Below are 27,825 nucleotides of genomic sequence, written 5' to 3' on the forward strand. Positions count from 1 at the left end.
AGGAGAACAGGAGGAGGAGGGGGGGGAATATGATGGAAGGTGATTAATATGTGAACGTCACACCTTGATACTGTATAATTAGAAGTGGGTGCATCTGACTGAACATCTATTATTTTCAAGAAAATACTGAAGTTCTGACCATTTTTTAGAAGTTTTATCTCGGCTTCACATCACTCTCAGGCGGAGTTCTTTGTCCCCTCTGCTGGTGAAAAGGGAAACTATAAAACATACTTTAATTTCCTTGACACCACTTTTTTGGATACAAGCTGGAATGTTCATATTCCATCCATCCATCCATCCATTTTCTGTTCACCCTTGTCCCTAATGGGGTCGGGAGGGTTGCTGGTGCCTATCTCCAGCTACGTTCCGGGCGAGAGGCGGGGTACACCCTGGACAGGTCGCCAGTCTGTCGCAGGGCAACACAGAGACATACAGGACAAACAACCATGCACACACACACTCACACCTAGGGAGAATTTAGAGAAACCAATTGACCTGACAGTCATGTTTTTGGACTGTGGGAGGAAGCCGGAGTACCCGGAGAGAACCCACGCATGCACAGGGAGAACATGCAAACTCCATGCAGAAAGACCCCGGCCGGGAATCGAACCCAGGACCTTCTTGCTGCAAGGCAACAGTGCTACCAACTGCGCCACTGTGCAGCCCATGTTCATATTCCTGTTCCCTTAATGCAACATTTCCCACAATCCTTTGTGCAGTCAGTGCCTCTTTTCATTTCTGACGCCTTTTTGTAATGTTTTCTTCTGCATTCATTAACATGAGGGACAAAAATTTGTTGAAATTTTTCCACGATATGATTTTTTTTTAGGTGTACCCATAAATCAGCTGAAATGGCTTCAATTTAGTTTATTTATGTGGCTCCATTTCATCTAACTACATAGAATCTGAATAATTTGACTACACATTATAATACAGTCAGATAGAGTTAGTTAGTTACTAACCCAAAGTTAACTGTAGTAGTTCTGCAAATGGTTTTATTTAGGAACAAGACACAGGTTAACACAGTAGTGCTGAGTCAGGAGGATTTTCTTTTGGAAAGGGACAACGTTCAGAGAATACGGCTATAATGACAGTAATGGTCCTGTCAATGGCATTCCCTGTAATAGAAACAAATCTATACAGTAAAGCGCATGACCTTGATTTCTTTTATAAAGGGCTAGTATTTAGTTTTATGATCTATTTTAGTAGGTCAATTTTAATTGCTTCATGAGTTGTTATTAGTCTTTCTGCACATTGTGTGTTTTTTTTTAGGGGAATGACTTCACAGGATCCATGTTGTTACTCATTTGCAGGAACTATGTGGCAGCTGGCCCAGCATGACTGGGAACAGAGGGGGGAAAAAAATAACATGACTGGTCAGAGGTTAAAATGCCTCAGCGAATAAATCATCAAAAACATATATCCTTTTCTTTTCAAGGAGGGCAACAAAAATTAGGCCATCCTGATCGGGATTTCCCAAATATGCGCGGTCTGTTCATTGCCGGCTCGTCCAAATCACAGGCCTGCTGCTAACCAACAGCGTGGTCAGCAGTTTTTGATTTATTTAAGATGGAGGAATCGTCACCTATCATTACCACTCAGCCCGTCTGCCTCCTCCTCTGTGGTTTTCGTCGCTGCCAACACTCCACCTGTGCAGCATCATCTTAAACGTGTTTGACATTCCACCGCAAGTCACTCAGCATCATGTAGGCTTAGCAGTGGCTTCCCAAGGCTTGAATGAAAGCATGCCAGGGTCTTAACCTGCTTCAGCAGAGAGTCATGTTGTTCATCATCAAGCACTCCTGATTGTGTTTATGTTACCTAACTTACACAGTGTGTATGAACTTAGGAGCAAGCACTTAAAACAATCAGAAAAGTCAACTTCCAGTACTAATTTGCTCATTTTTATATCTTTATAACTGTAATGCTCCTCTACAAAATTGACATTAAAACATTAAAAGTCAAGTAATATCAAATTTTGATTTTTTTCTTTTATTTTGTGTGTGTGTGCTCTACTGGCAGCACACTAAGGACATGTGGGTCTGGTTGCATTATGGTGTCAGAGTAAATCATTTTGGCTATTCCTCCAGTTGACTTAGATCACATGTTGTTGAAGCAATTTTTAAGTAAAAAATGCGTTAGAGATAAGGAAATAGCATTGTATATAGAGAGGGGGGAATTGTTGCGTACCTAAATTTTCAAAGTTGGTCCTGATACTAAGAAAAATACTTAATAATTAATAGCATTTTCAATACTATAGGGTTATTTTCCAAAAACAAAAATGCAATGCTAGAAAAATATAATCAATAGGGCTACAAAATAATGTTATTATCTTAATTAGTGCCAGAGGTGGGAGGCAAGTCAGCAACCACATAGATAAAAAGAAAATTATGAAACAAATTTATATTTGTATTTATTGTATTATGGTTAAAAATAGGCATATAGGGTTAATATCTCAGATGGAAGTATGCATCTTGATTACAGTAGTACAATTAATTGGAAAATAGCTTCGTTTTTTTGGCTGGAGACGTTGAAGAAACTTTCTGCAGTTTCTGTATGTAGCTGATGAATGGAACGTTTGGGGGCAGGAAAAACTATGGGACAAAAGCGTACAGTGGCAACAGGGATGGCAGATTAGAAGCATCTTACTTGAGGTTAAGGTGAAAAAGGCTCAGACGATTGCTCTTTTCAGATTTCATTTCACCTAAAAGATGTACAGTATGTCCCAGAGCCCGGATAAACACTGGACAGGTACAGGGTCCAAGTTGGATGGGGACCAGTGTGAAGTTTTCATAATCAGTGATGATGGATCAGTGCATTGATCCACTGCAGTTTATCATTCCACACATACAGAAGCGAATACACACAGACTGTACCATATTATTATTTAAATAACTACGGGAAAAACAACAAGACACAAAAAACTAAATGTGCAATAAAATCCATCTGTTATAACCTCACATTTTTTTGGACTCAAAAATAGAGACATTTCCTGTTTGCTGATACAGCTCTAACAAAAATAGTTATAATTTCTTCCCTAACAAATGTTCATCCAGCAGGAAACCTAAGCAGGACCCCAGACTGCAGTAGCGTTAAGTGGCCACCATAGATGGTACAAATAGAAATGCTGCCTCACTGTGGTGACTCCGTGGTAACGACGTTGAACCAATGAGAGCGCTGCGTTTCCATACTTGGATTCATAACATGCCAAAACTGTACCTTCTGAATTTTTTTATTTATTAAAAATGTCATCATATTCTTATATTTCCAGAACAAACTTTATTAAGTTTAAACAGAAATTATATAAATATGTGTTGCAGCATATTTTGATTGATTAAAGTGGGTTGTTTCCCATTGCGTTCCACTTACCTGACATAATTTAAAGCAGTCCAACTGTTATTTTGTTCCTCTCTTTTTTTTAATGTAAGCATAAATTTAAACAGGAAAATCATTGTTAGAGGCGTCTGTTAATGTTACGGTTTAGTGAGCGCGGAGACAGCTGACAGGTTGATTTTTGTTTCCCTTCCCACTGCATGAGAAAGACAAGAGAGAACCTCTTTTTGTTTGAAATTGTGCAAAATCATCAAAGAGTGTGAGGTTTCCAGTGGTTGAACTTCTTTTTTTTTTTTTGTGGAGTAATTCCTCATCTTCTCTCCGGGGCGGGGGGAACAGGAGCAGCAGTGGAACCATGGAGTCATATTTTGGATCTGGTTCCCATGACAAAGCACTTGTCTCAATTACAGAGGGCTCAGATGGCATAAAAGAGGCCAAAATGAGACTTTACATAAACACATGCGAAGATACATCAAAGGAGACCACAAACAACAATCCTTGTGTGACCCTGCATCTAAAAAAAAAAACAGCACTTCAGTTTGAAGGATTAAATATCTGATTAGAATACAGCAGTATTTCAATGCATAGTTGTGTAAGTGTGTGTGCACTTAACATGCAAATCTTGATATTTACCTCTTAAGTCCTGCAAGTCCTTACCAGATTAAGGAGTTTTTGTTTGAAAACTTTATTTTCTTCTGGCTAAGCCACTGGCACGTCGAGAATATAAATAATTTTGGTAGTTCGAATTAAATTAAGACAAAACAAAAGTCTAGTGTGACTCAATTTGTCATGGGAATAAGGAACAAAATAGTTTTTTTTCCTATTCAGTGTATTTAAACTGCTGGTTTCAACTTTTTTGAAGCCTTTTATCGCTTCAACCATCTGGGGATTTTTAAAACAATAACAACAAAAATCTAAACTCAATTCTGGTTTTAAATGCAGTTCACATTATATTCTTCTTGCTGCAAGGCAACAGTGTTACCAACTGAGCCACCAGGCAGTCGTAGTTACACCACTCCGGACGAAAATAGTTAAAATAAATCATTAAAAGCCCAAAGTTAACAAAGAGGAGCATCTGTAAAGTTAATAATTCAAACCTGAGGATTTACTTTCTCCAATTCCCAGAATTCCCTTAATTTGTTTCTAAAATCACTGAAGTGCCAAACCCATAAAGTAAAACTGCTTAGCAAGTTTATTATCAGATTTCATACAGAGTGCTCATGAGAACAGCTTAAAAACATCATATTTACACTGTAACATGGCAAACTTCAGGCAGACTGTTCATCATGCAGTAAGTCGTGTCGCCTCCGTCGGTTCAGATCTGATTTAAAGTCCCGTCACACTGACGGCCGTCCCTCATCGACGAAGCTGAGCTGCACATCATGCAGGTTCAGTATGGGCATCTGGGAGTTTGTTGTTGCCATGCTGGAGGTTTGGAAAAAGGGCTGGATGTGTGAGTGGGATGCTGCTGGGAGGGTCAGGGTCTGCAGCTTGGTGCCTGGTTCTGATAAATCTACCAGGAGGGGAGTGGTGACCAATGGGAGGGAGGGGATAGACGTCGAAAGGCAGGGGTGCGACACAGCGGCGTGCTCATGAGGGGAGCTGTTGAGCGAAGGGGGAGCTGAGCGATGAGAGAGCGGGGGAGCGGGGTGGATCTGCTGGGAGGTAGGGGGAGGGGAGATGGTTAGGGAGCAACGGAGGGGATCAAACTGCCCCTGAAACTCGGCTCCCATGTCCAGCTGGGGTGAGTGGAGGTCAGCTTCATTTCGTCTGTCCGGCGGATCCGCTGGAGCCTGTTGGGTTAAAACTGTGGGGCCTGGCGAGCAGCAGCGAGGGGATACGCTGGGGGGCGGAGTCACGGTGCAGGGCATCAGCAGCATGGACGAGTTGTGGAAGAGAGGCTTTAGGAGGCGGGTCATTTCCTGCAGCTCCTGACTCACAGCTGTTACCTGGCGTAAAAGGATGCACATCTGGGGAAAGAGATGAGAGATGGAGGAGAAACACTGCAAGTTGTTGAGCATTTGTGCAAATCACTGGGCAATTAATGAGGTCAGACAGCAACCGCATGATATTTTATTAGGATTTCTTTCCAATTTGCATGGCAAAAAACACAAAATATTACCAAATATTTGGTGAAGTTTCTAGTAAAAATACCTTTGTACACTTGAAATAAGACAATAAATTAATACAGCATTTTGTATTTACTCAGATTATCTTAGTCTGATTTTATAATGAGTCTGACATCTGAAACATTTAAAGGATAGAAATGGACCTCTATCACATATTCATCCCCCAGGAAAACACAAACCTGCTCATTAAAAGTTCCTGGACACTTGAATGAACTAAAAATACATAAAGTAAATAACATCTATGCTTCTTTCTGTAAAAATGTATCAAGAAAATTTACTATTCGCATTTTTAGATGGGGGAGCAAATTTACCTCATGTTTTAGCTTTTCAATAGTCTCCATGGTGTCTCCTCCGTCCTGGGCTCCTGGGTACACATAACAGTGCGTTGAAACAGGAAGCTGTTAAACGTAGATCGACTTATTTGTTGCTTTTTGTGGTAATTTTTGTGCAAACTGTCACCTGGGGTGGCTAAATCAGGGCTGGGGAGAAAACTCTGCGTCGCACTGGGAGAAAAGTCAAACCTCTGAGCCGAGCTGGTGTGGTTTTCAGTCTCAATCCCATCCACAAACCTGAAGATTCACAGCAAAAAAGATCTGGAGTCATCTCAATCAGTGAGTGAGAATCTAGCTTGATTTAAATAACTATGATGCAGTAAGAAAGACGTTCCACATGGGGGCAGCAGATCATTTAAAACAACGGCACACACTGCATTTGACTGGAATCGAAATGTACCTTATTAAAGCAAAAAAAGACCCTTAGTCTCCACAGCAGACAAAAAACAAAAAAAAAGCAAAACACTAATTAGATTTAGCACCAGACTTGATAGAGAGTAGAGGGTCGTCATTAGTGCTGTAGAGATGCTGTAATAATAAACCAATCCCACAGAGTTCTATTAAAGTTCTAATTAGAGATATAATTGAGGCACAGCCAGAGACTATCAGCAAACATTTCAATTAAAATTTTTACTTTCGACTTGATTCATGATTTAATCCACTGCCTCTCCTCATGGCGGACTCAAAACAGCTTCTCCTCAGGGCTGCGAAAGCGACGTCCGTCCCTCTGGGAGCAGGAATAGCTTCAGTCAATTTATGCTAATGAGACAGTTTGCAGAAAAAAGGTGGCAGTGCTAATGGTAGCACTGTTATTGTCTGTGCAGGAATTTCCAACCAAAACATGGTTGCAAAACATGGGTGATTTCTGATAAGCAGCATTCATAGTTGTGCCGAAAATTATTTAATCCCCTACCTAGAATTAATCTAAAAAGTAGGCGTTTTGCAAATAAGATGCAGTTTCAGGAGCAATAAATGGTTTTATTGGCCCCATCATCGGTTTTTGGGTTAAACACCTCAAATACCTGGACTGCTCATAGTAACATTTTGTTGCATGTTAAATATATGGTGATATAATTCTCTAAAACATTCAGAGAAGAAGTCACAAACTAGACAAAGTCACTGAATCTTCCTAGAAATATAGTAGGAAGCATTTCTTGCTTAGAACAGTAGTTACAACTGGATTTGGCAGAGAGAGGAAGTTAACTTCCACCTGCAGATTTTTCAGGAATCACTTGGTTACAAACTCCTGACTGACTGTTAAAGACTTGTATCAAGATCTGAACATACACAGGACATACCTAAGCTTGAAGGATTTCATGCTTGAACTCCAAGCCGTACACCACTATTGACCCAAAAAGCACAAGAAAACTCGCCTCCAATTTGCTTACAACTACATCAATAAACCAAAAACAGTTTTGAGATCGGAATAAAAACTGAAACTTGTCAGTTTTAAGATGAAGCTTATGCTGAAAAGAACATTGTGTCCATTTGGAGGCATGGTGGTGGCTCAGTGATGATGGGTCTACTCTGGTTCCACTGATACTAGAAACTATGCAGCCTTCCAAATGAAGTTGATAAGCTAATGAAGATACTTCTTGTCTGTGATGTGGCTGAAACTGATGGTGGAGGTGCAAAAACCTCAAATTTTTAATAACTTCCCACTCACCTTAATCACCTGGGTGGATTTGGTTCAACTTAGTTTCCTCTACCAGAGGACTGTGAGTTTGAGGATTTTGCTCTTTCTTAACTGTTTCTTGGACTCTGATCTAATGGTTAGACCATAGTCTTACCATTAGACATGGATTCCATATATGTACAAAATTTTCCAGATGACATCCAGGTCATGGCCAGAAAAGTATATTGCATGGACGATACCTGTGGTATCGTTCCTGCATCCTGATGTGGTCTGAGAGAGCGGTGCCAGTTTGGAGTCCAGGTTACAGTAAACAAAAAGCCACTGAGACTTGTCAAGTCTTTACAAAAGAAGAAACACTTCAGGATCCTGAAACCATTGTAGCCTTGCAACCTGCCTCTATTTTTTTTAAATCTCAATGCCAGAGACTTCCTGCACCTGCCTAAAAATACATCATTACAAGGAGAGCTTTTCTGAGACGTTGTCCAGCTGTCAAAAGATGGAAGGTCAGAGGTCGTGCTCAGCGACAGCAGATGATGGACTGTTGGAGAGAAGCAGCACACACCTGCATGACAATTACCAGCCAGACTTCCATATATCTACAGACCTGAAGAGTGTGTCTAAGTGGCCTAGATTCACAATCCGTCTTCTGGGGTTTATGAATGGGTTTACTTCCATACTAGACAGAGATGCGACTGTAAAACGGTAAGATATATGCAAAGGTACCCATTCTTTGCATTTTTAAAACATACAATGAAAACATTCGTTAAAGAATTTCTATAGGACTGAATCCTACTAACCCAGATCAATGCCGGGGTGAAGTTCAACAGAGATGGAAGTTAACTGGCTCCTTACCGAGGGCTGAGGTCCGGCTGCAGGCAGCTGAAGCTCACCACGGGGATCTGCAGGCTGGAGGGTCGAGCCGGCTCACTTATCGGCCTGAAAGGTCGCGGTGGCAGCAGTGGGGAACGCAGCGGGGAGCGCAGAGGAGAGCGCAGACCTCGGCCCAACCTCCCCAAGGAAGAGATCTTAGGCAGAGGAGAGTGTTCCCCCTCAGACCCGGACCCTTCCTCATCCTCCTTGATGGAGGGGAGTTTCTTCACAAGGCCTCCGTTGCTCTCATAGTCTGCCTGGATGAAGGAAATCACAAATTGGAGAGACATTCTTGACCTCTGTTCTAAAACTTATTCTCATATTCTTAACAACTTACAAGCTAACAGCTGCTGTTCAACAACCTCTTTTACTTACAGTTATGATAAAACAAGAGTAATGACCAACTATAATAAAAAGACATCCAAAAACACTGCATATAATACATATAATACAATGTTTAATTGTGTCCCTTACTTAGAAGATAAACCTTTTGGTACCATTGCCTCTACTGCATCATTTCCACGAGTGCTATTTTGTGGTCTGGCCAATTCAGAAGAGTATATCCACCACCGGTTGGACTTTTACTGAACAGACCAGCTTAAACCCAAATACTTAACTTTTGTGACAACTTTGGTGCCCTTGTTGTTGCTGTTTTCTTGTTTAGATAGAGCTACAACAAGATGTATTGCAGTTATTACATTTGTTTACTCTTTGTTTGCCCTTTTCATAGAAAGTACTCATGCTACGAAGAAGTGTGGGGAAGAGACACCAGCTGCAAGTTTTAAAAAAAACTCTGCCAGATCGGAGACAACATTGAACTGTAAGTTTTTCTGAGTTTAAACTAAACATTTTGGGTTCTTTGTCCAAGTTGAGATTACCAAGTTTCCAGTATTATTCACCTTGGCCATGTTGTGTGAATTGCTACTTTCTCTCACACATTTAAGAAATATGCCTAATTTCTCTTATTATAATCACTTACAAAAACCTGCATGCTAAATGTTCCTATAATGTTGCACATACTCAACGGTCTCTTTATTGGGTGCACATAGTGTTATGTTTTTTTATTCATTATTTGTTCCTTAACAGTAATGATCTCATATTTTTGAAACCTCTCATGCCTGACTACGGTTGCTGTCATTTCCCTTTTGGGTCAGGAGGGGGTGCAGTTGAGTCACTAAAAGTAAAAGTGAAAGGGAACGAACGCCATTCACAAGAGCCGCATTAGTGCTGATGTCCATTCAGCTTAACAGAGAGCACTGCAAAGAAGCATCTCCATTCAAAATCAAGCAGGCATGGAAATCGTCTGAGTTCTTAAGATGAAAAATGTGAAGGGCCTTGTTTAGTTTGTAAACCCCAACAAGTTGCATTAAAGCAGACCTGCAGTCATTGTTGCTACATGCATGCATGTTATTTTTTGGGGGGGGATTCTGCACATTTTCTCTCAAAGCTGATTAAAACACAGCTTTCATTCTTCCCTTCACTCTTTATCCATCTCCCTCTGTCACCCGTCTCACACCCTCTGTTTGCCGTCTTCTCCATCCAGTTCTTGGCTCACATGCCCGACTGGTATTTATAGATCACAGAGGTTTAATTTTAGCAGAGGTTTGCCTGTGGAGGAGCAGTGGAGGGGTGGGGGGGGGGGGGGGCGGAGTGAGTGGAGAAGGGACTGTTTAGAATCAAGTGTCTGTTTATGTGAGAGCAGCACGTGCCGCCTCAAAAAGCAGCGTGCCAACACAATAATGCGTGTTTTCAGATGTAAACGCGTGCATTCTGCGAGGGTAATCATGCATGGTGACATGCAGGCACCATGCATGCTTTTTGCAAGCTGAAATATAGCCAGGAGCAGTTTCGGATTCCACACTGAGGATGAACTTTCCGTCTTTGTGCAAGGACAAATCTGCCGGGCTTCGCTATGTAGGTCTATGAAACTGTAATGTGGGATTCTCTGCACAGTCACATCGTGGCCGCTGCAGTGACATGATGTTAATAATTTAATCTCAAGGTGAAGCATGGCTTGAGGTAAGGGTAAGGGGTGAGGTTAAGCCTTCAGGAGAAGAGTCTAATAGATCTAGACGCGGTGAAGACACGGCTGTGACTCTGTGTGGTGGCACGTGAATGCAAATATCAGCGAGTTTCTTCCTCTTTTCCTCCCCTGCCACTTCCCTTCATTCCTGATGTTCTATCGTCTTGTCTCCATCTGGTTGGTGCTCTATTTTTATCCAGTTAGGGATGACCCTGTCCCTCCCCCACCCATCTGACGGCGCTATTTTTAGTCTCTCACCGCGGTCGATTGAGGATGCGCCACTGAATTCCCTGCACGTGCATAGATATGTTGCATGTAATATGCTTACTCCTATGCAGGCAATTTCCCCTTTTTCTAATTTTTTTTTTTTTACCCAGATTTGCAGAAGTTCATCACTGTTTTCAACATAGTCATATTTGCTCTTTATCAAATGAAACGCTGTGGAGTTGCGATTTTGTTGTAATACTTTAAATAAATCACAAAACAAAGATTTTTAATGCAGCGGGGCTTCTCTGAATGAAATTAGAGGACTGACAGGACTCTCTAGCAGACATGAAGCTGAAGTCAGGAGATCAGCTCAGCTGGCATAAAGACGGGCAATGAGTGGAAGGAGCATCAGGGCAGAAAAGAGTTGGGTGAATAACCTCCACCTGGCTGCTGGTTGTGGCTCCAGCTTGGTTTGCACGCTTTTAAGTTCATGTTCTCGGTTTATATTCATTAAAATTGTGGTCACAATGTTTATTATTTATATTATTGCCACACATAAAGGTGTATCTAAAATTTGCTTTATTTTGTTAAAGTCCTGTAAGTATGTGTCTCAAGTATGATGTGTCATTGCTTGTATTGCTTAACCTTCTTGGGGTGAAAGTTCAATACTTTGCACACAGTCTATTAACATCCCCCAAATGGACAAAGAATCGTTTGCTATTTTAATCAGAAAAAAGCAACGTCAGCCCCTATAAGCATTTAGCATGCAGAAAACTTCATACTTCAGGTTTCTTGTATTGGATCCTTGCTTTCTGAGCGTTGCTTTGTTCTGGCTGGCAGTGTTTCAGAATAAGAGCTGCTCCCGTTGATGTGCAGTTTTTTTTTTCTTTTTAATTAAAGCCATCTCCTGCTCTCCACCTGCTTACCTCCTGGCTGAGGGCCGAAATTTGGCTCCACAACACCAAACCTGCAGTTGCACCTGTGAGATTCTGATTTCTGAAATTAAACAGCGTCGTCTGTAAACAAAATAAAACCATTTGAAAAATGGGCTTCTTATTTTAAGTGATGTTAAAATAGTAGCTGCCAATACCTTACATAACATTTCTGTAAGTTTATGTATTGTACTGTATAACTTTCTTTTTCAGTGAATCGTTTTCAGCAGTTTGGAAGTGGTTATCCACCTTCTTCTACCGCATATTTTCCTTCCACTCAACTTCCCGTTAACATCTCTAGACCCAGCACTCTGTCAGCCTCTGTAATATCAAAGTCTGTGTGCCAGGAATCCACATCAAATTAGTTTCACCGAAGCAAAATCACTTCTTAGTGATATTTCCAATTATTGAGAATGCACCTGCACTTCTGAGGTGAAAAAATAAACCTCAGAACATGCTGCGGTGATATTTTAATTCTTAAGCGAAGGGTGCACATTTCCCTCTTTCTTCTTTCTTGATGCTTCCCTGGAATCACTGCTCTAATTAACATGTTTACTCACAGAGAAAATGTGACCTAGCTGTTTCCAACAGAAGCTATTCATTCATGTGTGGACTACAGCTGAGATCCGACGCGAGATTCCCAGCATCTGAATCCGCAGCTCGTGTCTGTCATCTGTTGGCGGCCTCTCAAGCAGAAACCGTGGATTCCTCTGCTCACCCCCCACACACACAGACCAGATGGCTAATCCTTCTCAACTGCAAAGGCATTGTGTAAAAAAAAAATTTAAAATTGGAGGAAGAGGAGTTTGTAGATTAGAAAAGTCTAAGATAGAGAGGGTGCTGTGAGCGGTCATGCAGGAGGTAGAAAAATAAACTCTGATCAAACATCTCCAGTTGGGCAAAAGTGGGAGCCGGATGTTAGATGTAAAGAGTGGAGAGCCGTGAATTGCCACTAGTAGTTAGAAAATCAATTTCTCTTTCACAAATAAAACGTGGAACACCTTCCCCGGCCAACCAAAATTACTCCAGGGAGCGCATCAGCATTTGGTCCAGGAGGTCACAGATGAACCCTGAACCCTGCAGACCCCTGACTAAAGACATATAAGCTATACATTTGCGACCTTAATCTAAAGCACACTTGGATTATGCAAAAATGAAGGTTTTGGAGCGCCTTTAATCATGTTTGGACTCTTCCACTGAAGATGGCACATTAAACTGCCACTCGTGTGTATTTTCTGAATTTGTGCTCTACTTTCATCCCTCTATACCTTACATATTTATGCTTTAGGTCTGTACTCAGTGATCGCTTGACAAAGAAGTCAAATTCCTCATTTGTGAACCCAATATGGCCAGTAAAGCAGATCTGAATTGTGAAATCCATTTGAGACAATTAGCATGACCTTAAATAAGGTGTTCATGCTTGAAAATTGTCCCTATTTAATTTACCCAACTTAAACGTTTAAGTGTGACACCAAAAAAAAAAGAAAAGAAAAAACAGGAGAAATCTGTGAAGGTGCAAATCATTTCCCACAGTCCTGCATGTGATATAAGGCGCAATCAACAATCAGCTAACAAAAAACAAAAACAAACAAAAAAAGCATTAAGAGTAATTTGGATCACTGTAATTTAGCTGGTGGAAACACTATGCATTTGCTGATTAAAATGAAAGGAGGCTATTAAAAGCTCTTGATAGCAGCAGGTGGATAAGCGATACCCAGAAAGAGCAAATGAAATGGTAACCGGAAAGTCGGTTGTCTTCACAGTTCCAGACAAATCTCCTGACGTTTCAGCATCTGAGGAGAACACAAGAGAGCATGCCGAACGAGGAGAAAGCTGCTCAGCAGAGGTGGAACACGCTGAGGGGATTTTGTGCTCCGTCTGGCTGAGGATGGCTTTCCTCCTGCGTTTCTTAGGAGACGAGTGCAAGTTTAAGCTTGAGGACTCTGCGTTTCGTCAAGTCAAGTTTATTTGTGTAGAACATTTCAGCAGCAAGGCGGTGCAAAGTGCTTTCCATAATCAGAACATCACAGTCACCCATTATGAAACAAGCAACAGACATTACATTTTGTCAGATGTGTTAGGGTCCCTTGAGGTTCTCCACGTTCTAAAGACCACAAACGTCAATGTACTTTATTGGGACTCTTCTCATTCTGGTTCTATTTGTTGCAAATTGTTAATGTGTAATGTTGAAGAGAAAGGAAACATGTTTTTCAATCTTTTTACAAACAAAAAACTTTTTTTTTTGTTTCTGCTAGCCTTTTGAGGGAATGTCTCCACCAGCTCTATAAAATAGTGGCGAACTCAGTAAGCTTGGCTCTTGCAACAAATTGTGAATTGGATTTAGATCTGGACTTTGACTGGGCCATTCCAGTACATATGCTTTGATCCAAACCATTCCATTCATCTTACACTGAGGTGTAAGATGAACCTACACCTCAGTCTCAGGTTTTCTTCCATGTTTGCCCATCAACTTAACCAGTTCTTCTTTCTATGCTGAATGCTATCCCCACAGTATTATGCTGCCTCCACCGTGTTTCGCCACAGAGCACTTTCCATTTAGGCCAAAAAGGTTGCTTTTGGTCTCATCAGACCAGAGAACCTTTTCATCTGTTTTTCTTCAAGCTTGTGACAAAGCACTTCTTTTTGCTTGCCACTCTTCATTGTTCCAGCGAAAACGTGAAGCGTCAGACTGAGAGCCGGCCAGAAAGTAGCAGCAGCTTTGAGAGAGTCTTTCAAACTTTCAATCAAAACTTAAGAAGGATTACGGGAAGGTCTGCCCTATTGGAAGCAAGATGTAGAGATATGAGTAATGGCTTGTGCACAGAACAGTCCTGCACACTGTGTGGTATGTTGTGATTCATTTTTCAATCTCTAACTCAGCGATTTGACCTCAAGCCTTTCTAGGAGCCAAAGTCGTCCTTATCTCGAACCTTACCTCAACCTAAAACTTCTCATTTCTGAGTTTAATTAGAAACGCGGCCCTTGTTTGTTGACATCAGTGGATTCATATTTTTGCTTAAGAACCCAGTGACTATTGCCTCCCTTGTGCTGCACCCCTAACCAATCAAAATGCTGGAAATCACCTCAACTGGATAAAACGCAGAGCAGTCCTAACTCACCATGAACCACACATGCATACAAGTCATAGAAAACTTGCTATATTTTTTAAAATCTTTTAAAATATGTCTTGATACTGCCGTCCTTGCCAACAAAACCAACATTTTTATTTATTTTTTTATTTTTTTGCTGACAGCGACTTGCGGCTGTACCTCGGTGCTGTGTCCCTCTCGCAGGTTGTACGTCAGGTCGTGCTGGATCTCGGTGATGAACTTTTGGGCGTAGTCGGGGTAGAGGCAGAGCACCTCGCGGAGCCCTTTGAGGCTGATGTACTGCAGGTCGCAGTAGGTGAGGGCCTTCACGCAGGCGTTGGTCTTAATCACCTCCTCCTGGGTGAGGCAGTCGGAGCCGATCAGGTCACCCCGACCTTAGAGGGAGAGACACAGGTACTTGAAGGCGGGCGTGAAAAAAAAAACTGTCTGAGAAAATCTTTTCTTTTTTCCCAGTGAAGTTGTGTCTCGTAACATGGCTTCTAACACTCGGTGTGTTGTAGTTTTTAAAGCATGCATGGCATGGAAGGATCGGTGTTAAGAATACAACAGTGATACAAATAAATATTGAATTATTAATACCTTCTAAAGTTTTTCTCCGTTTGCCACCTTAAAGCCACAAATTTTAATGCATATTATCTGAATCTTGTAAAGAGGAAGGATCATTTCAGCACTGAACAGAATAAATGCCATATCATACGTGGACAACCTGAAATACGAGCAAATCTGTATGCGCAATAATTTGGTTCTGTAAGTGTTCACAACCTTGAACTAATATCACGCCGAATAACCTTTTGATTCAGTTTTGGCATTCGCCGCTCTTTCTCCGGAGTCTGTCAGAATCCCACATTTTCCCTTGGAAGTATTTGCACACTTTGCTGTTAGAAAGGATGTGCAAGTCCTTAGATTATGAGACCATCCTTTCTCCAGATATTTTAATTCTCCCTTAACTTTCCCTCTCTTAAAGATTGGTGTTCAACTGTGAAGATGAAAAAGAAAATCAAATCTCTCTTCATCTTCCTTGCACACACCAGAGGCTTTTAGGTAAAAAAAACAAACTGATTGGTGCTGTTGAGTTGTATTTGCAGGGGTTAGGAACAAGAACCAAAATAACTAAAATACGCAAACACTTTAGAAACCTTGTGTCAAAGTCGTGTCATGATTCCATGACGGCCAAATTTGTTCAAAACACGGCTAGTGGCTGTTCTGTTGTAAGTATTCATGTTTGTTCAGTATTGTTCTCTGACAAACCTGAGGTAACATTTCAAACCACGTTTTACTCATTAGGTGACTTCCAAGAGATGTGCCAGGTTTTTATTTGTACAAAACTTTCAAAGCCACGACTGATTGTGTTCTCTCTTCTGTGCGGAGCGAAGCGTTGGAAAGCAAAGTGGCCCAGTGTTACTCGTTGTTGCTTCTGCCTCCTTGCTTTGCGCACCGTTTCCACCTGCGCCGCAAAGCCGAAGTGGCACTGCCAAAGCCGCTCAGTGCTCACGTGGTTATGTAAGGGAGAACAACAACAAGGAAGAAGAATAGCACATGCATTTCCTAATTCTCCTTTTGCACAGGAGAGAGTGTCGTGTGTGTGTGTGTGTGTGTGTGTGTGTGTGTGTGTGTGTGTGTGTGTGTGTGTGTGTGTGTGTGTGTGTGTGTGTGTGTGTTTGTGTTTCTGGGAAAACACACGAGGAGGAGGGAGCAGAAAGAGCTCAGTGCTGTTTTAATATCCACATGCCGGCGCACGAGCATCAAACTAATGAGCACGGCATCTATCCTCTGTGGGCAGCGCTCATTTTATTATTTACAGCAGTTAGGCCTTTGGTTTAAAAAGCTGCGTTGGTAATTTTTGGTCGGCGCTTTGTATGAGGCTGAACTGTTTCCAGGACTGTTTGGGATTCTGTTTGTGCTTCTGTATTCTGTTTTATCCTTGTTCTGTGGACGGGAAGGAGTGTCAGCGTTCACGTTGCGGGACATGACCCTGGAGAGGCTCTTTTATCTGGAGGAGTAACACTGACACACGTCTGAGGCTTTTCAACAAAGGGGGAAGTGTTTAGCTTTTTTTCCCACTCATTATTTTCTTTGGTTATGAATTTTTTTTGTTGTCTTTTTTTATCCTATTGAATTACAGGTTGCACTTGTGCTACCAGTTTCTTCACTTTTTGCTTTTTTTGGTCAGAAAACAAATTTTTAAGATTGAACTTCAAAAAGCAGTTTTCAAATGATGATTCCATCTTTTAGGAAAAACAGCTATTCTAACCAACCTGACCCTGTGTGAAAATACAAGTGCCCTTCTAGTTTATCCACAAACTGGGATTGTTTTTTTGTTGTTTTTATTTCAGTTAGAATTCAAGAGATTACTAAAACAGCACTTGTCTTACAACATGAAGAAGGCAAAAAGCTCTCAGAAAGCGAAACTCTGAGTTTGAGTCTGAAATTCAAAAACAGGTGAAAAACAAAAGCCCGATTCACTTTTACCAAAAACATCTTGGTGCCCAAGACGTTTGGGAAAATATTTTGTGGACCGTTGAAACAAAAATGGTACTTTAAGTTTGGCATTAAGCTAGCAAAGAGCATCATACCCACTGTCAAACATGGTGGTGGCAGTGTGGTGATGTGGAGCTGCTTTGCTGCTTTAGGATTGATAATACTTTTTGCTCTCTAGCAGAAAATCCTGAAGGAGATTTGCAATGCTAAAGCAACTCTGTTGTTTTTCAGTTCAGACTTTTAATGGCCTTTTACAAAAGCTTCAGTTTGTGCTCTTTTTTTCTACTGTACTCGTCGTTAAACACTATGGAATATAATCCAATGTGCCTACATTAAAACAATTCTGCAAAGAAGAGACAAACAACTGGGGAGCGACGGAAAGGACTAATTGTCGTTTATGTCTAGCATCTGAGATAGATGGCAAAGAATCACAACAACATCATCAATTGTTGTGAAGAAGGGCAGCACCATTGATGTTTAGGTTCAAGATTTCAGACTCTGGTTTGGATTTTTCTGTTCACTCAGCATTTTTGAGCATGACAAAGAAAGCAAAAACTGCGGAAATCTGTTTGGACCGGAGCTGGATTTGCAAACGGGAATTCATTTTCCAGCGTTGATCCCTGATACCAACATTTAGGGTTTAACCGGTGTCGGAAAGTGAGTTTAAATTTCACATTCATGCAGTTTAAAGTTTATCAGGACCTCAGGGCTCTGCTAACCGTCTCAGTGAAACTCCATCTTCCACTTGATGGGGAGTGAATTGTTTTTCCAGAGGGGCAGCTTAATACCAACATTACTGCAGCTTTGTGAACACTGAGCCTGTGCTTGATTAGGTTCTGACTCTCTGCAAAACATTGAATGATCAATGACTTCATAAGTGCTGAATGGCTTCTTTTTTCTCATAGGTCCTTTTTATAGGTTGCAATAATCATTCAGAAACGTTTGTCAGAACGGAGTTCATAGTGATTTTGATCATAATTGGACTCTTCTTCTTCTCGATGATGATGCAGCATTCGCTACGTTTTCTTAAGCCAAGCTCCAACGTGTCAGTTTTTGAGTCACCTTCCTACTGGAATCTAGGAGGGCTTCTTTGGTTTGGACTCCTCAACAAAAAAGACCTTCAAGATTCAGGTGGAAAAATGGCTCTGATTAGCGTCGAACGCCTGGTATGCACCGAATCTGATGAGCTTACCGATGATAGATGAAGCAGAACATAAAATCCTGGAGCTAACATGGACGTAAGCTTTTGATGACGGTCACTGTAACACGGTTTCATTTACCCAGAATGGCCAGAACGGTGTTATCCTTCAGAACCTCCATAGATCCTGAGCAGACGAAGTATATCGCCTGGAGAGCGTCGCCCTGGCGGATGAGGAACTCTCCTGGAGCACAAAAGGAGGTCTTGATGATGAGCGATAGGGACCGGAGACAGCCCCTGCTGGCTGACTCAAACAGCGGCAGCTGCAGCAGCTCTTTATTCAAGTGCATGGCTATGTCAGCTCTCAGCTCGTCCGGGAAGTCCTTCAGCAGCTGAGGAGAAATTCAGGAGAAAATCATCACTACATGGGCTACACCCAAGTCTTTACGTTGCTTTAAGAGACGTCTTCTCTTTCTGCTTCGTTCTCTGACCATTACTGTGTGGGAGGGGGGAAGTAACTGGCAAAATTGAACCTTTCACCTTCCCACATATTCACAACCGATACATGCATCTAGCAAACAGCTACGCAGCGTCTCCGCAAATTTACAGCAAATGCTTCAACTCATAAAACTGATTTTTATATCAAATTAAGATAACCTGAGTAAAACTAAATGCCTTTTTAAAAATAATTTCTATTTAAATACTACCAGACCTACGCTAGCACCTGTTTGACAACAGGTAATAGGCAAAGGATCTCCTGAATCTGTAGAAATCAGTTGATTTGGATAGAAAAGTCATAATTTAAATCAGTTCATCGTTGATTTATATTAAAATTAGTTTGATGATCTGCCAAATTTACATGTCACATGAAGAAAAGAAAAATAAATCTGTAAGGAGACAGATACTTTTTCAGAGCACTGAAAGTAAAATCGAATCTATGGAACGCAAGTTATTCCTTCTTCTTACTACACAGTCTGCTTACCATCATCTTAACGTTTAAAAAAAAAAGGATTATCTCGATTTGAATTCATGGAAAGGCCCAACCAAGTCTGAACTTCATGTCTGTTCATTAATCTGTTAAATTAAGAACCACTCCAGCATGATGGGAGCCAAAACACAACCCAAATCCTCCCTGTCCACTGAAAGGAGGCCTCAGATCAAATTAATCCTACTGCTACATGCAAAGTCAATCCAAATGAAAACGTTTTACGCTTTATGACACATTTCAAAGAATTGAAGTGATTGTTGGACATTTGACCTTTCAAAAACCAAACATTTACAAACAGCTTCTCTGCTTAATAGTATTTATATTTGCTGAATGCCACATAATGAGAGACATAACATGTCAGAGTCGTTTCTGAATGTCTCGACGTTTGCGTACGTTACCTCGGCCTTTGGTGTCTGAAGGTGAAAAGTTCCATGTCTGGCTCATGCAGTTGAGCCCTCCTACCTCGCTGACGTCGATGCCGTTGTTGACGGACCAGGTTGTCTGGAAGCACTCCATCATGCGCTGCTCCAAGGCCTTCGGTAGCCGATGCACACGGATGAAGTCCTTCAGGTCCTTGGTGCGGGTGTGGTAGAGGGAGCGACGCGAGTACATCCTCTGAATGATGGCCGTCACATTTCCGAAAACCACAGCATGCATTAAGGCTACGGAGGAGACAGCAGAAGGGATAGACGGGCTTTATACGGACTCTTCTCTTGTTGTTTTTTGTATTTTGTTTATATTCTCCTGCCGAAACCTCCAGGAGAGGAGTATTTCAAAGATTTCATAAGGCAATTCCCTTTCTGTTATCATACTTAGAGGTATGTTCAGAAAACGGCATGCATTTGCATTTGTGATGGTAGGCTGTTTCTTGGTTTTCCTCTCAAACATCCAGTTGACATATAATCTACGTAAAACACCAGCAGAAGGAGCAGAAAAACTTTGGTGGTTGATATGAAGATTTGGTAATGCCAGTGAGCTTTGGAGTGGTTGTTGTTGTTGCTTTTTTTAACCTAACTTAAAAGGAAAATCTGCCAAATGTATACATTTTTAACAGATTAATCATCAGATTATGAAGATAATCCTCAGTACAGTTGTTGAGGTTTAGCTCACCTCCGATCAGCATGGTGCAAATCGAGAAGATCTTCTCGGAGTCGGTGTTGGCCGAGACGTTGCCGAAGCCCACGCTGGTGAGACTGCTCAGAGCGAAGTACAGCGATGTCACGTAGGAGCTCCTGACAGACGGCCCGCCGCTCAGCATCATCCCCGAGCCGTTCAACATCCTCAGTCTGGTCCTGGTGCCGTTCCACTGGCTCGGGCCCGCCGCCCCCGTCACATTCAGCACCTCCAGCCCCGAAGCGTTCCAGTGACTGGAGTTGGCGGCTGTCACTGCACCGTGAGGGGAATCCGAAATGCCCAGCAGGGAGGTGAGAGGAGTCAGGAAGTATGGCGTTCCCAGACGTTTAGCCAGTTCATGGAGCCAGCCTGGTGGGAGAAGAGGGACCGTCCAGAAGAGGTCGCTAGCTTAATGAGAATGCATAGGTGACCTTTTCTTTAAGGTTTTGCAGTGAAAACAATGTTTGGAGTGCAGCAGGAACTTTGTCATGTTTGTGAATTCAGATAGACAGTAATGGCTCTCTAACATTTCAGGAGATGTCAGGATACATTTATTTTTGTGCGCAGATTAGATTGGTCACTTTTTCCTTTCAGTGAATATGCAACATTTTTATTTGTTGTTTGGAAGGAAACATTGATAGAAATTAAAAACAATTAGTTAGGTACATACTGTACATACAGTAAGTAAATAACTTCCTAATACCGAAATGGTAAAAAGTTTGCAGCCTAAGCAAACTCAGTGGATGGAATAGAATCACTGACTTTGCTGCAATCCCTTCTTTTGGTGTGGAAACAAATAAGAGTTTTACGGCCTTTTCTATACTAAAACTCAAAGATTTCTTCCTCAAGACTTAACGGTTACTTGCCAACTACTTTCCTGGAACTTTCTGGCTCTTATCCCTTTCAGAAAGCCCTTAGGTACTTTCCAAGACTTACCATGCAAGTTCCTGAAACTATTATTTTCAGTGAAGATCTGAAAAGGAACATTTAAGAGTCAGGAAAGGATCTGGTGTCATCCAAGAAAGTTTGGGGAAAGTACAAGGTAAGATCCAGAATGCATCTGTTTGAGTAAAGTTTTTTTATTATTATTATTATTATTATTATTATTATTATTATTATTATTTTGTCTTGCCTTTAAATTAAGAGTTTATCTTGTCTTTAGATGGTTATAGTTCAGTGTGCTATGTTTTTAAAAAGACTTGCTCACTTTTATCACAATATGAAAGCAGCTGAGGGTTACAGATGAAGGATTCTGAATTTGTGATTGTATTTTGCGACATTTTAAAAGCCATGCATCCACATACTCATTAACCCTGAGTGTAGGAGCACTGCTCTGCCCATCGGAAGCAGTTTTATCTTGCTCAATTACACACCCTCTGATTAATGGCTGACCCTCTTCACCGTCTGCGCTGCAGCCCACCCCCAGTTTATGGTCATATTTGCATCCGAGGAGAGACCTTTCCATTTGTTTATGACCAGTCGCAATCTTTTTTTAATCACAGTTTTCTGATTTAAATCCCCAGAGCAGTATAGCCACTAGCTTCACATACACCTTCATCGTGTTGTTGTTTAGCACTGGTGAGCGCAGTGGGAGGGGGAACGGATCTCCAGAATTAGAAGTGTTTTCTCAGGAAGAGAACAGGCAAACACCTAGTGCCTGGATGCTCTGCCGGAAAGTAATTCACATGCTACAAACTATGAAGGACCATCTTACGTCTGGTGATACATGAGCTTTCTGGGAAGGTTCAGCAATTGAGTTTCTAAATGCCAGAGACAGCCACTGAAATATGTACGTCAGTACTTTTGACTTTTCACTGAGCCTCAAGGAAAAAACTTCAGACTTTGAACAGAAGAAGAAGACAAGAGTTCAGCTAAGATGATGGTTGATCATCAGAACGAATGATGAGGGACTTATTATGTTAGACGTACTATGATGGAAAGACATCCATCCATCCATCCAAGCAGACTGATAGACCAACCTATGTCCCAGGAGGCGGGGTTATTGGTCTCAATCTCGCTGCGCCCGATGAAGTACCAGACACAGGCCATCCAGTGTGCCAGGAGGGCGAATGTGGACATGAGCAGCGTGAGGACCACGGCGCTGTACTGGGAGTAACGATCCAGCTTCTGCAGGAGGCGAAGAAGCCGAAGGAGACGCACCGTCTTCAGCAGGTGGACCCCAAAGTTCTGGGAAAAGGTTGAAGTCCAATAAAATGAAACAAGTAAGAATAATTGGATATTAGGAAGTGATTAGTTATTCTGAGATGGAGTACACTGTTTTGAGTGACTTTAATTTTTTTAATGACACTTAAGCATTCAGAAATGCCGTACAGACTTACAATAGATTAAATAAGCATCTGATCAGAGATTAGTGATGGATAAATATGTTTATACTGAAACTGGGACCCTGTTGCGGTTATCATAGATCAGATTTTCCTGCAGCATCATGTTTTTTTTTTGAGTAGCAACAGGTGGTCAGAAAACTAAATCTGCTTACGCTGCAGCTGAGGCTGAGTGGTGGATCTCTGCAGCTATTCCAGAGCTACCATGAGCCTCTTGGCTGCTTTTTTGATTTTCATTGGCGAAATGCACTACATTGTGTCGGTTTATCGCATAAATCCTAGATAAAATACAGTCAAGTCCCATTGCTGCGACTCAACGCAATGTGGAAGAGTTGCAGGGTTATAAATTTATTGTATATTCTCTGATGTGTAATAATTTCATTGCCATTTATTTTGTAGAGATCTAAAAGATCTAGTGATGCTCCCCACAGTTCAGTTGGCATTTTCAACAGCTTGCATCCGCTTGGCATCATTTATTTAATCTGGTTCCTTTAAACTGTAATTTATCCTCAGCCTCCTCATTTATCAGCCTAATCGCCAGCTAACTAATGAGGAGTTACACAATGAAGCTTGAAGTCTTTGGTTTTTTTCTGCCTTGAAGGAGCAGTAAAACACATTTTGAAAGGGCTGGAATTCAGGGAAATATTGTTGTCCACATTCTAATTGCGCGCACTTGATATAGTTTTGTTGCCATGGTGTTAGCCGAACATTTGCAGCCTTATTTAAAGTCTACTTAAGTCAATGCCTGTAGAGAGACTAACAGCAGGGGGAGGCTACCGGGGGTAAAATCGAATGACGTCTGCACACTTAAACGCGGGGAAGTGAAGGAGTGACCTTTTGTGTTTCCTACAAGAGAGGTCTGTCGGCTTACGGACGTCTTTGAATGCGTCAGACTCACCACACTGATGTTGAAGGCGTACAGAAGGTCAAAGGGCAACGCTGCAATCAGATCCACAAACAGCCAGGAGGTGACGTAATGAATGCAAATGGAGCGGGCGTCGTACACAACCTGCCCCGATGTGCTAACGTAGGTCGTTCTGAAATTTAGGACAATATCTGCAACGTAAACACAGTGTATGAACAGAGAGGCAACGACAATCACTTACTTCTGCGGCACAAAATATTGGGACGTACGCTTATTTTTAAAACTTATTGTTTTACCATATGGGGAATATTCAGCAAAAAATTTGTAGCTTAGCTTAATAAAACGAGGAGGATTGCAAAAAAATAAAAAATTCTAAAATTTCCAAACCAAAACTGAAAAATCTAACACCACCAGAAGTAAAAAAGAGCTACCAGATAACCTAAATTTAAATTTACACAAACTTCCTGCAGCAGCTTTAGAAAAGAAGCCATTTAAACTCAAATATAGCCAACAGGCGCTTTACAGACACCATTTATACAACTTCCTGTGGCAAACAGTAAAATGGTGCCAGTGTATATAGTGTGGTAAGGCTGTGAACAGTTAAATCAGCAGCACATTATAGATGTATAGTGCTGTAAAAACGTAATTACACTCTCACGCACTTCTTCTGTCTTTGAAATTTTGCGTCTTAGATGAACAAAGCTTTTATGTCATAAAAAAATAACTGAACAAATTCAGCTTTCATTTTTTAGTTGTTTTTTTTTGTTATTTTAGTCCCAAGAAACTCAAAAAACATGGAAGATTTCATTGCTTTATGTGTAAGACAAGTTATCAGTGGGTACTGAGTATTTCTCCTTCCCAAACAGAAGTTATCTCTTCATACACCTGGTCAGGTACCACAAATTTCACTCTCAGGCTGACCCAGATTGCAAATATGAAAAAATAAAACTAAAAAATAAAACAGGGGCAAACTGTGTTCACCCAGACCTGGAGTTTGTTACGGATGGGATGTGAGCTTGACCTGGTTTGTGAAATCGTTCAGGGAAATAAATCACTCAGACAGTCAACGGCAAATTGTGACAGAGGGAGCTGTTTCAAGGGCTGAGGGTAACGGATAACATATGCTGCATAAACTGTACAGCACTTCAACGAATCCGATTACATGGCACACCTCAGTTTTGCCATGTTGGGAAGGAAATAATAAAATGTAGGTGGAGTACAATCCATCATAAAAAGATAACCAAAGATGAAAGATCAGTAATGCTTCTGCCAAAGTAAAATAATTGAATAAATAAATGCATATGAGACATAGAAACCTTACCGATGATGAAAAGTATCTCCACCAAGATGTCGCTGACACTCGGAGGGTTTCTGGCCGCCGAGGCGCCGTCTTCCCGTATCTCTACAGCGGTGAAGCAAACGTTGTAGGGTACAGTGACGGCTACGTAGAAGGTGGCCAGAAGGATGAGCCAGTCCCAGCCGGCCTTGAACGCACCGTAGTGAAGGAGGATGAAGCGGGACTTTTGGACGTCGGCCACCTTATACTCTGGGATTGGGTTGGCATTGGCTCCGAGAACACTCTTCAAACAGAGAAGCACGTGTAACCAAAAACTCACCCTAGAGACCATAAAAAGTTGGAAGGCTCAAAACAAATACTTGTTCTAACGGGTCACCGCTTCAATCTCTACCACCCATCCACCTGGATTACAACAGCGCTTGGTAAAAGATGTTCAAACACAGTATGTCTCACATTGTTGATTTTCAGTTTGCTCTTGGTTTTGTCCTGTTTCTGGAGATGACCAGAGAGATGGTAGAGGACGGCACGACTGCGCCGGCGCTCCATGTTGCACCCCGGGGGCCGATTGACCTGATGGACCTCCAATCCCTTTTCCTCATCTGAAAAAAATCCACAAAAAAGTCCAACAAGCCAAGTTATTCATTGTTCAGTATTCACGTAAAACCACAGAACAATTTGCAAATACTGAACCACGAATTGTACATGATACATTATTAAATCTTATTAAGTATTGTCTCCCTTGACTTCCATATAAATACTTTTTAAAAAATGAATAAATAAAAAATATTACGGTTTTAAACAGCTTTCATTGGTCTCAGTTTCTGCATTTGCAGGCCTTAGCTTATCTTTCAGTGTTGCATTTATCAGTTGCTTCTTCTGACTGCATTACAAAGGCAGGAAGCAGCTCTGTGGAAATGCAAAGCTATCTTCTTACAACCCTCTGCTGCTGTTGCAGGGATTAATTACTATGGTTGTCAAAGAGCCGAACAGCATCTTGCAGGAATGCGCAACTGTTGACTGCGGAGAGAAGGACTGGGGAATCCAGAGCGTTGATAAAAGTTTTCCTGGCCTTTCCTCTCAGGGAAAGGCCAGATTTTCTCGCGAACAAGCCGTATCAAATCAATCACATCCTCAGAACAATCCCATTCCTTCCGGAAGCGTATATTTGCAAAGATTTTGGGTGAGGGAGAAAAGCTTACAGAAAGAAGTGGTACACGTTCATAATTTAGGTCTCTTTTGACCATCTTCATTCAGTTCTAATCCCCAGAAAGAAAGGATGCAGACTGAACTTTTCCTACAATTCCTGTGTTTGCAAATGAAATACCACAGAGTATTTTTTTTTATTGCACAGTGTCCACATTTTAATGTATTTAGCATATTGGCCTGGCTGCCATCATGCACAAATTTCACCACTTTGGCATGTTTATTCACCAAAATGGGAGGAAGTCCTGAGCAGAAAGGAGAATTCATAACCAAAGCGAAACAGCTGGAAGAACCCAATACATTTCTGAAAAAAATTTGTTTCATCTCTTACCAAACTCCCTTCTTAATAAAAGCTCAGCTGCAGTCCCTCCACTGAATCATTTCATGTGAATTACAGTGGAATTGGATTTTTTTTTTCTTTTTCTCATTTTCTCACTCACCGATGTCAGAATCATTGCTCTGGTCCAGGTCCTTATTTTCTGTGATGTCCTTGTGCGAGACCAGGAAGAGAACCACCTCGCTCTTCTCATTCTTGATGGGAACTATGTCCAGCAGACACCAGAACTTGGAGCCTTTTGTTGAAGAAGTGCAAACATGAACATCATTTTTGCAGTGATATATATATATATACATATATATACAGCATATATATATGTATATATTTATATATATATATATATGTATGTATGGATCGAAGATGACTGAGTGTGACAGTTCCTTCCCCTTACCGCTCTTCTTGTACAGAACGATCTCAGTCTTGAACTCCCGCCGTTCGTCCAGAGCCTTTTGCATCTGTGAGGTGATCCGGTCGCTGGTTTCGCCGCCGTACAGGAAGTGGCACATGCAGCTCTTCTGCATCAGCTCGCCGCGGGCGAAGCCGGTCAGCTCGCAGAAGCCATCGGAGCAGTAGACAATGGGGAAGACGGACTGGACTTGAGCGTTTCCAAGAACAAAGTTACTGTCTGGGTAGAGGGAAGAAAACGAAAACACCACACAGGGAAGGAAAAGACAGTTAGTGGTACCACAGGGTTAATTTTTTTGTTATTGTTGCTTTTGTCCCTTCACACTTAGTTGCTTTAAATCACTCAAATTTCTTTTGTCAGACAATGGTAAGCTAGGTAAAACCAATTTTTCTTTTGGACAGATGAGTCACAAACCTACTGACACAATCAAAACCAAACTGACAACCTAAAGTCGACTGACAGAACAAATTCAAGAAGAGATGACAAAAAAAATATTATTAACAGGTCTGCAGGTCGTCTGTCATCTGTTCTTGAACTTGTTCTGTCTCAGCTATGGTCAGAGTTCAACAATAAGGAAGATAGACTATGTGGAAGTGGCATCCTTAGGAGAGCTCCAATGTTCATTTACCAAAAGATTTCAATAATCTTCAAGGCTTTTGGGAGAATTTCTTTTCTGTATTGATGAGACAACAATTGATGTGCAGTGAAACTGTGTAAATGTGATGAAGAGCAAAAACAATAGCATCGTGTAATACTGTGTTTACATGACAGCGCTGAAATGCGTAATTTTCAGAAGAAACATCTGGGTTTTCCTTCCCGCTGTTCATAAACAAAGCCCGCCGGATGAATGTGGGGCAATTGTGAAGTGCCTCTTTAAAGATGAATTGCGCTACTCGCCCCGTCATTTTCACGCTTTTCATGATATATGAAGTCGAGAGGTCTTGACCTACAATTTCCCCAGGATTTTATGCTAATTCACAGAAGGCAACATTTATGCAAAAACATCTTCTCTTGGTCTCCTTCTCCATTTGGGTCTAAGCTCTGGAAAGCAATTCATCCCACTTTGAAGGCGAGTCTTTGATGAGA

The 27,825-nt window shown here is 41.4% G+C and overlaps 1 protein-coding gene across 1 annotated transcript in view; it reads right to left on the reverse strand.

Moving 5' to 3' along the window:
* Positions 1-4,507: 4,507 nt before the first annotated feature.
* LOC114137445 (potassium voltage-gated channel subfamily H member 8-like) overlaps positions 4,508-27,825 on the reverse strand; it is a 32,236-nt gene continuing 8,918 nt past the window's right edge. Inside the window, exons 2-15 of the mRNA XM_028006018.1 lie at positions 26,725-26,958; positions 26,437-26,568; positions 25,247-25,392; positions 24,818-25,076; positions 23,530-23,687; positions 22,269-22,476; positions 20,287-20,658; positions 19,639-19,838; positions 18,331-18,580; positions 14,732-14,946; positions 8,283-8,557; positions 5,922-6,031; positions 5,774-5,826; positions 4,508-5,303 (exon numbers count right to left, since the gene is read on the reverse strand). Of these exons, the coding sequence (XP_027861819.1) occupies positions 4,671-5,303; positions 5,774-5,826; positions 5,922-6,031; positions 8,283-8,557; positions 14,732-14,946; positions 18,331-18,580; positions 19,639-19,838; positions 20,287-20,658; positions 22,269-22,476; positions 23,530-23,687; positions 24,818-25,076; positions 25,247-25,392; positions 26,437-26,568; positions 26,725-26,958 (3,245 nt within the window). The 3' untranslated portion in view covers positions 4,508-4,670. The remainder of the gene's footprint in view (positions 5,304-5,773; positions 5,827-5,921; positions 6,032-8,282; positions 8,558-14,731; positions 14,947-18,330; positions 18,581-19,638; positions 19,839-20,286; positions 20,659-22,268; positions 22,477-23,529; positions 23,688-24,817; positions 25,077-25,246; positions 25,393-26,436; positions 26,569-26,724; positions 26,959-27,825) is intronic.

Source organism: Xiphophorus couchianus, chromosome 22 (assembly GCF_001444195.1).
Source record: "Xiphophorus couchianus chromosome 22, X_couchianus-1.0, whole genome shotgun sequence".
In the NCBI taxonomy this organism is placed as follows: Eukaryota; Metazoa; Chordata; class Actinopteri; order Cyprinodontiformes; family Poeciliidae; genus Xiphophorus; species Xiphophorus couchianus.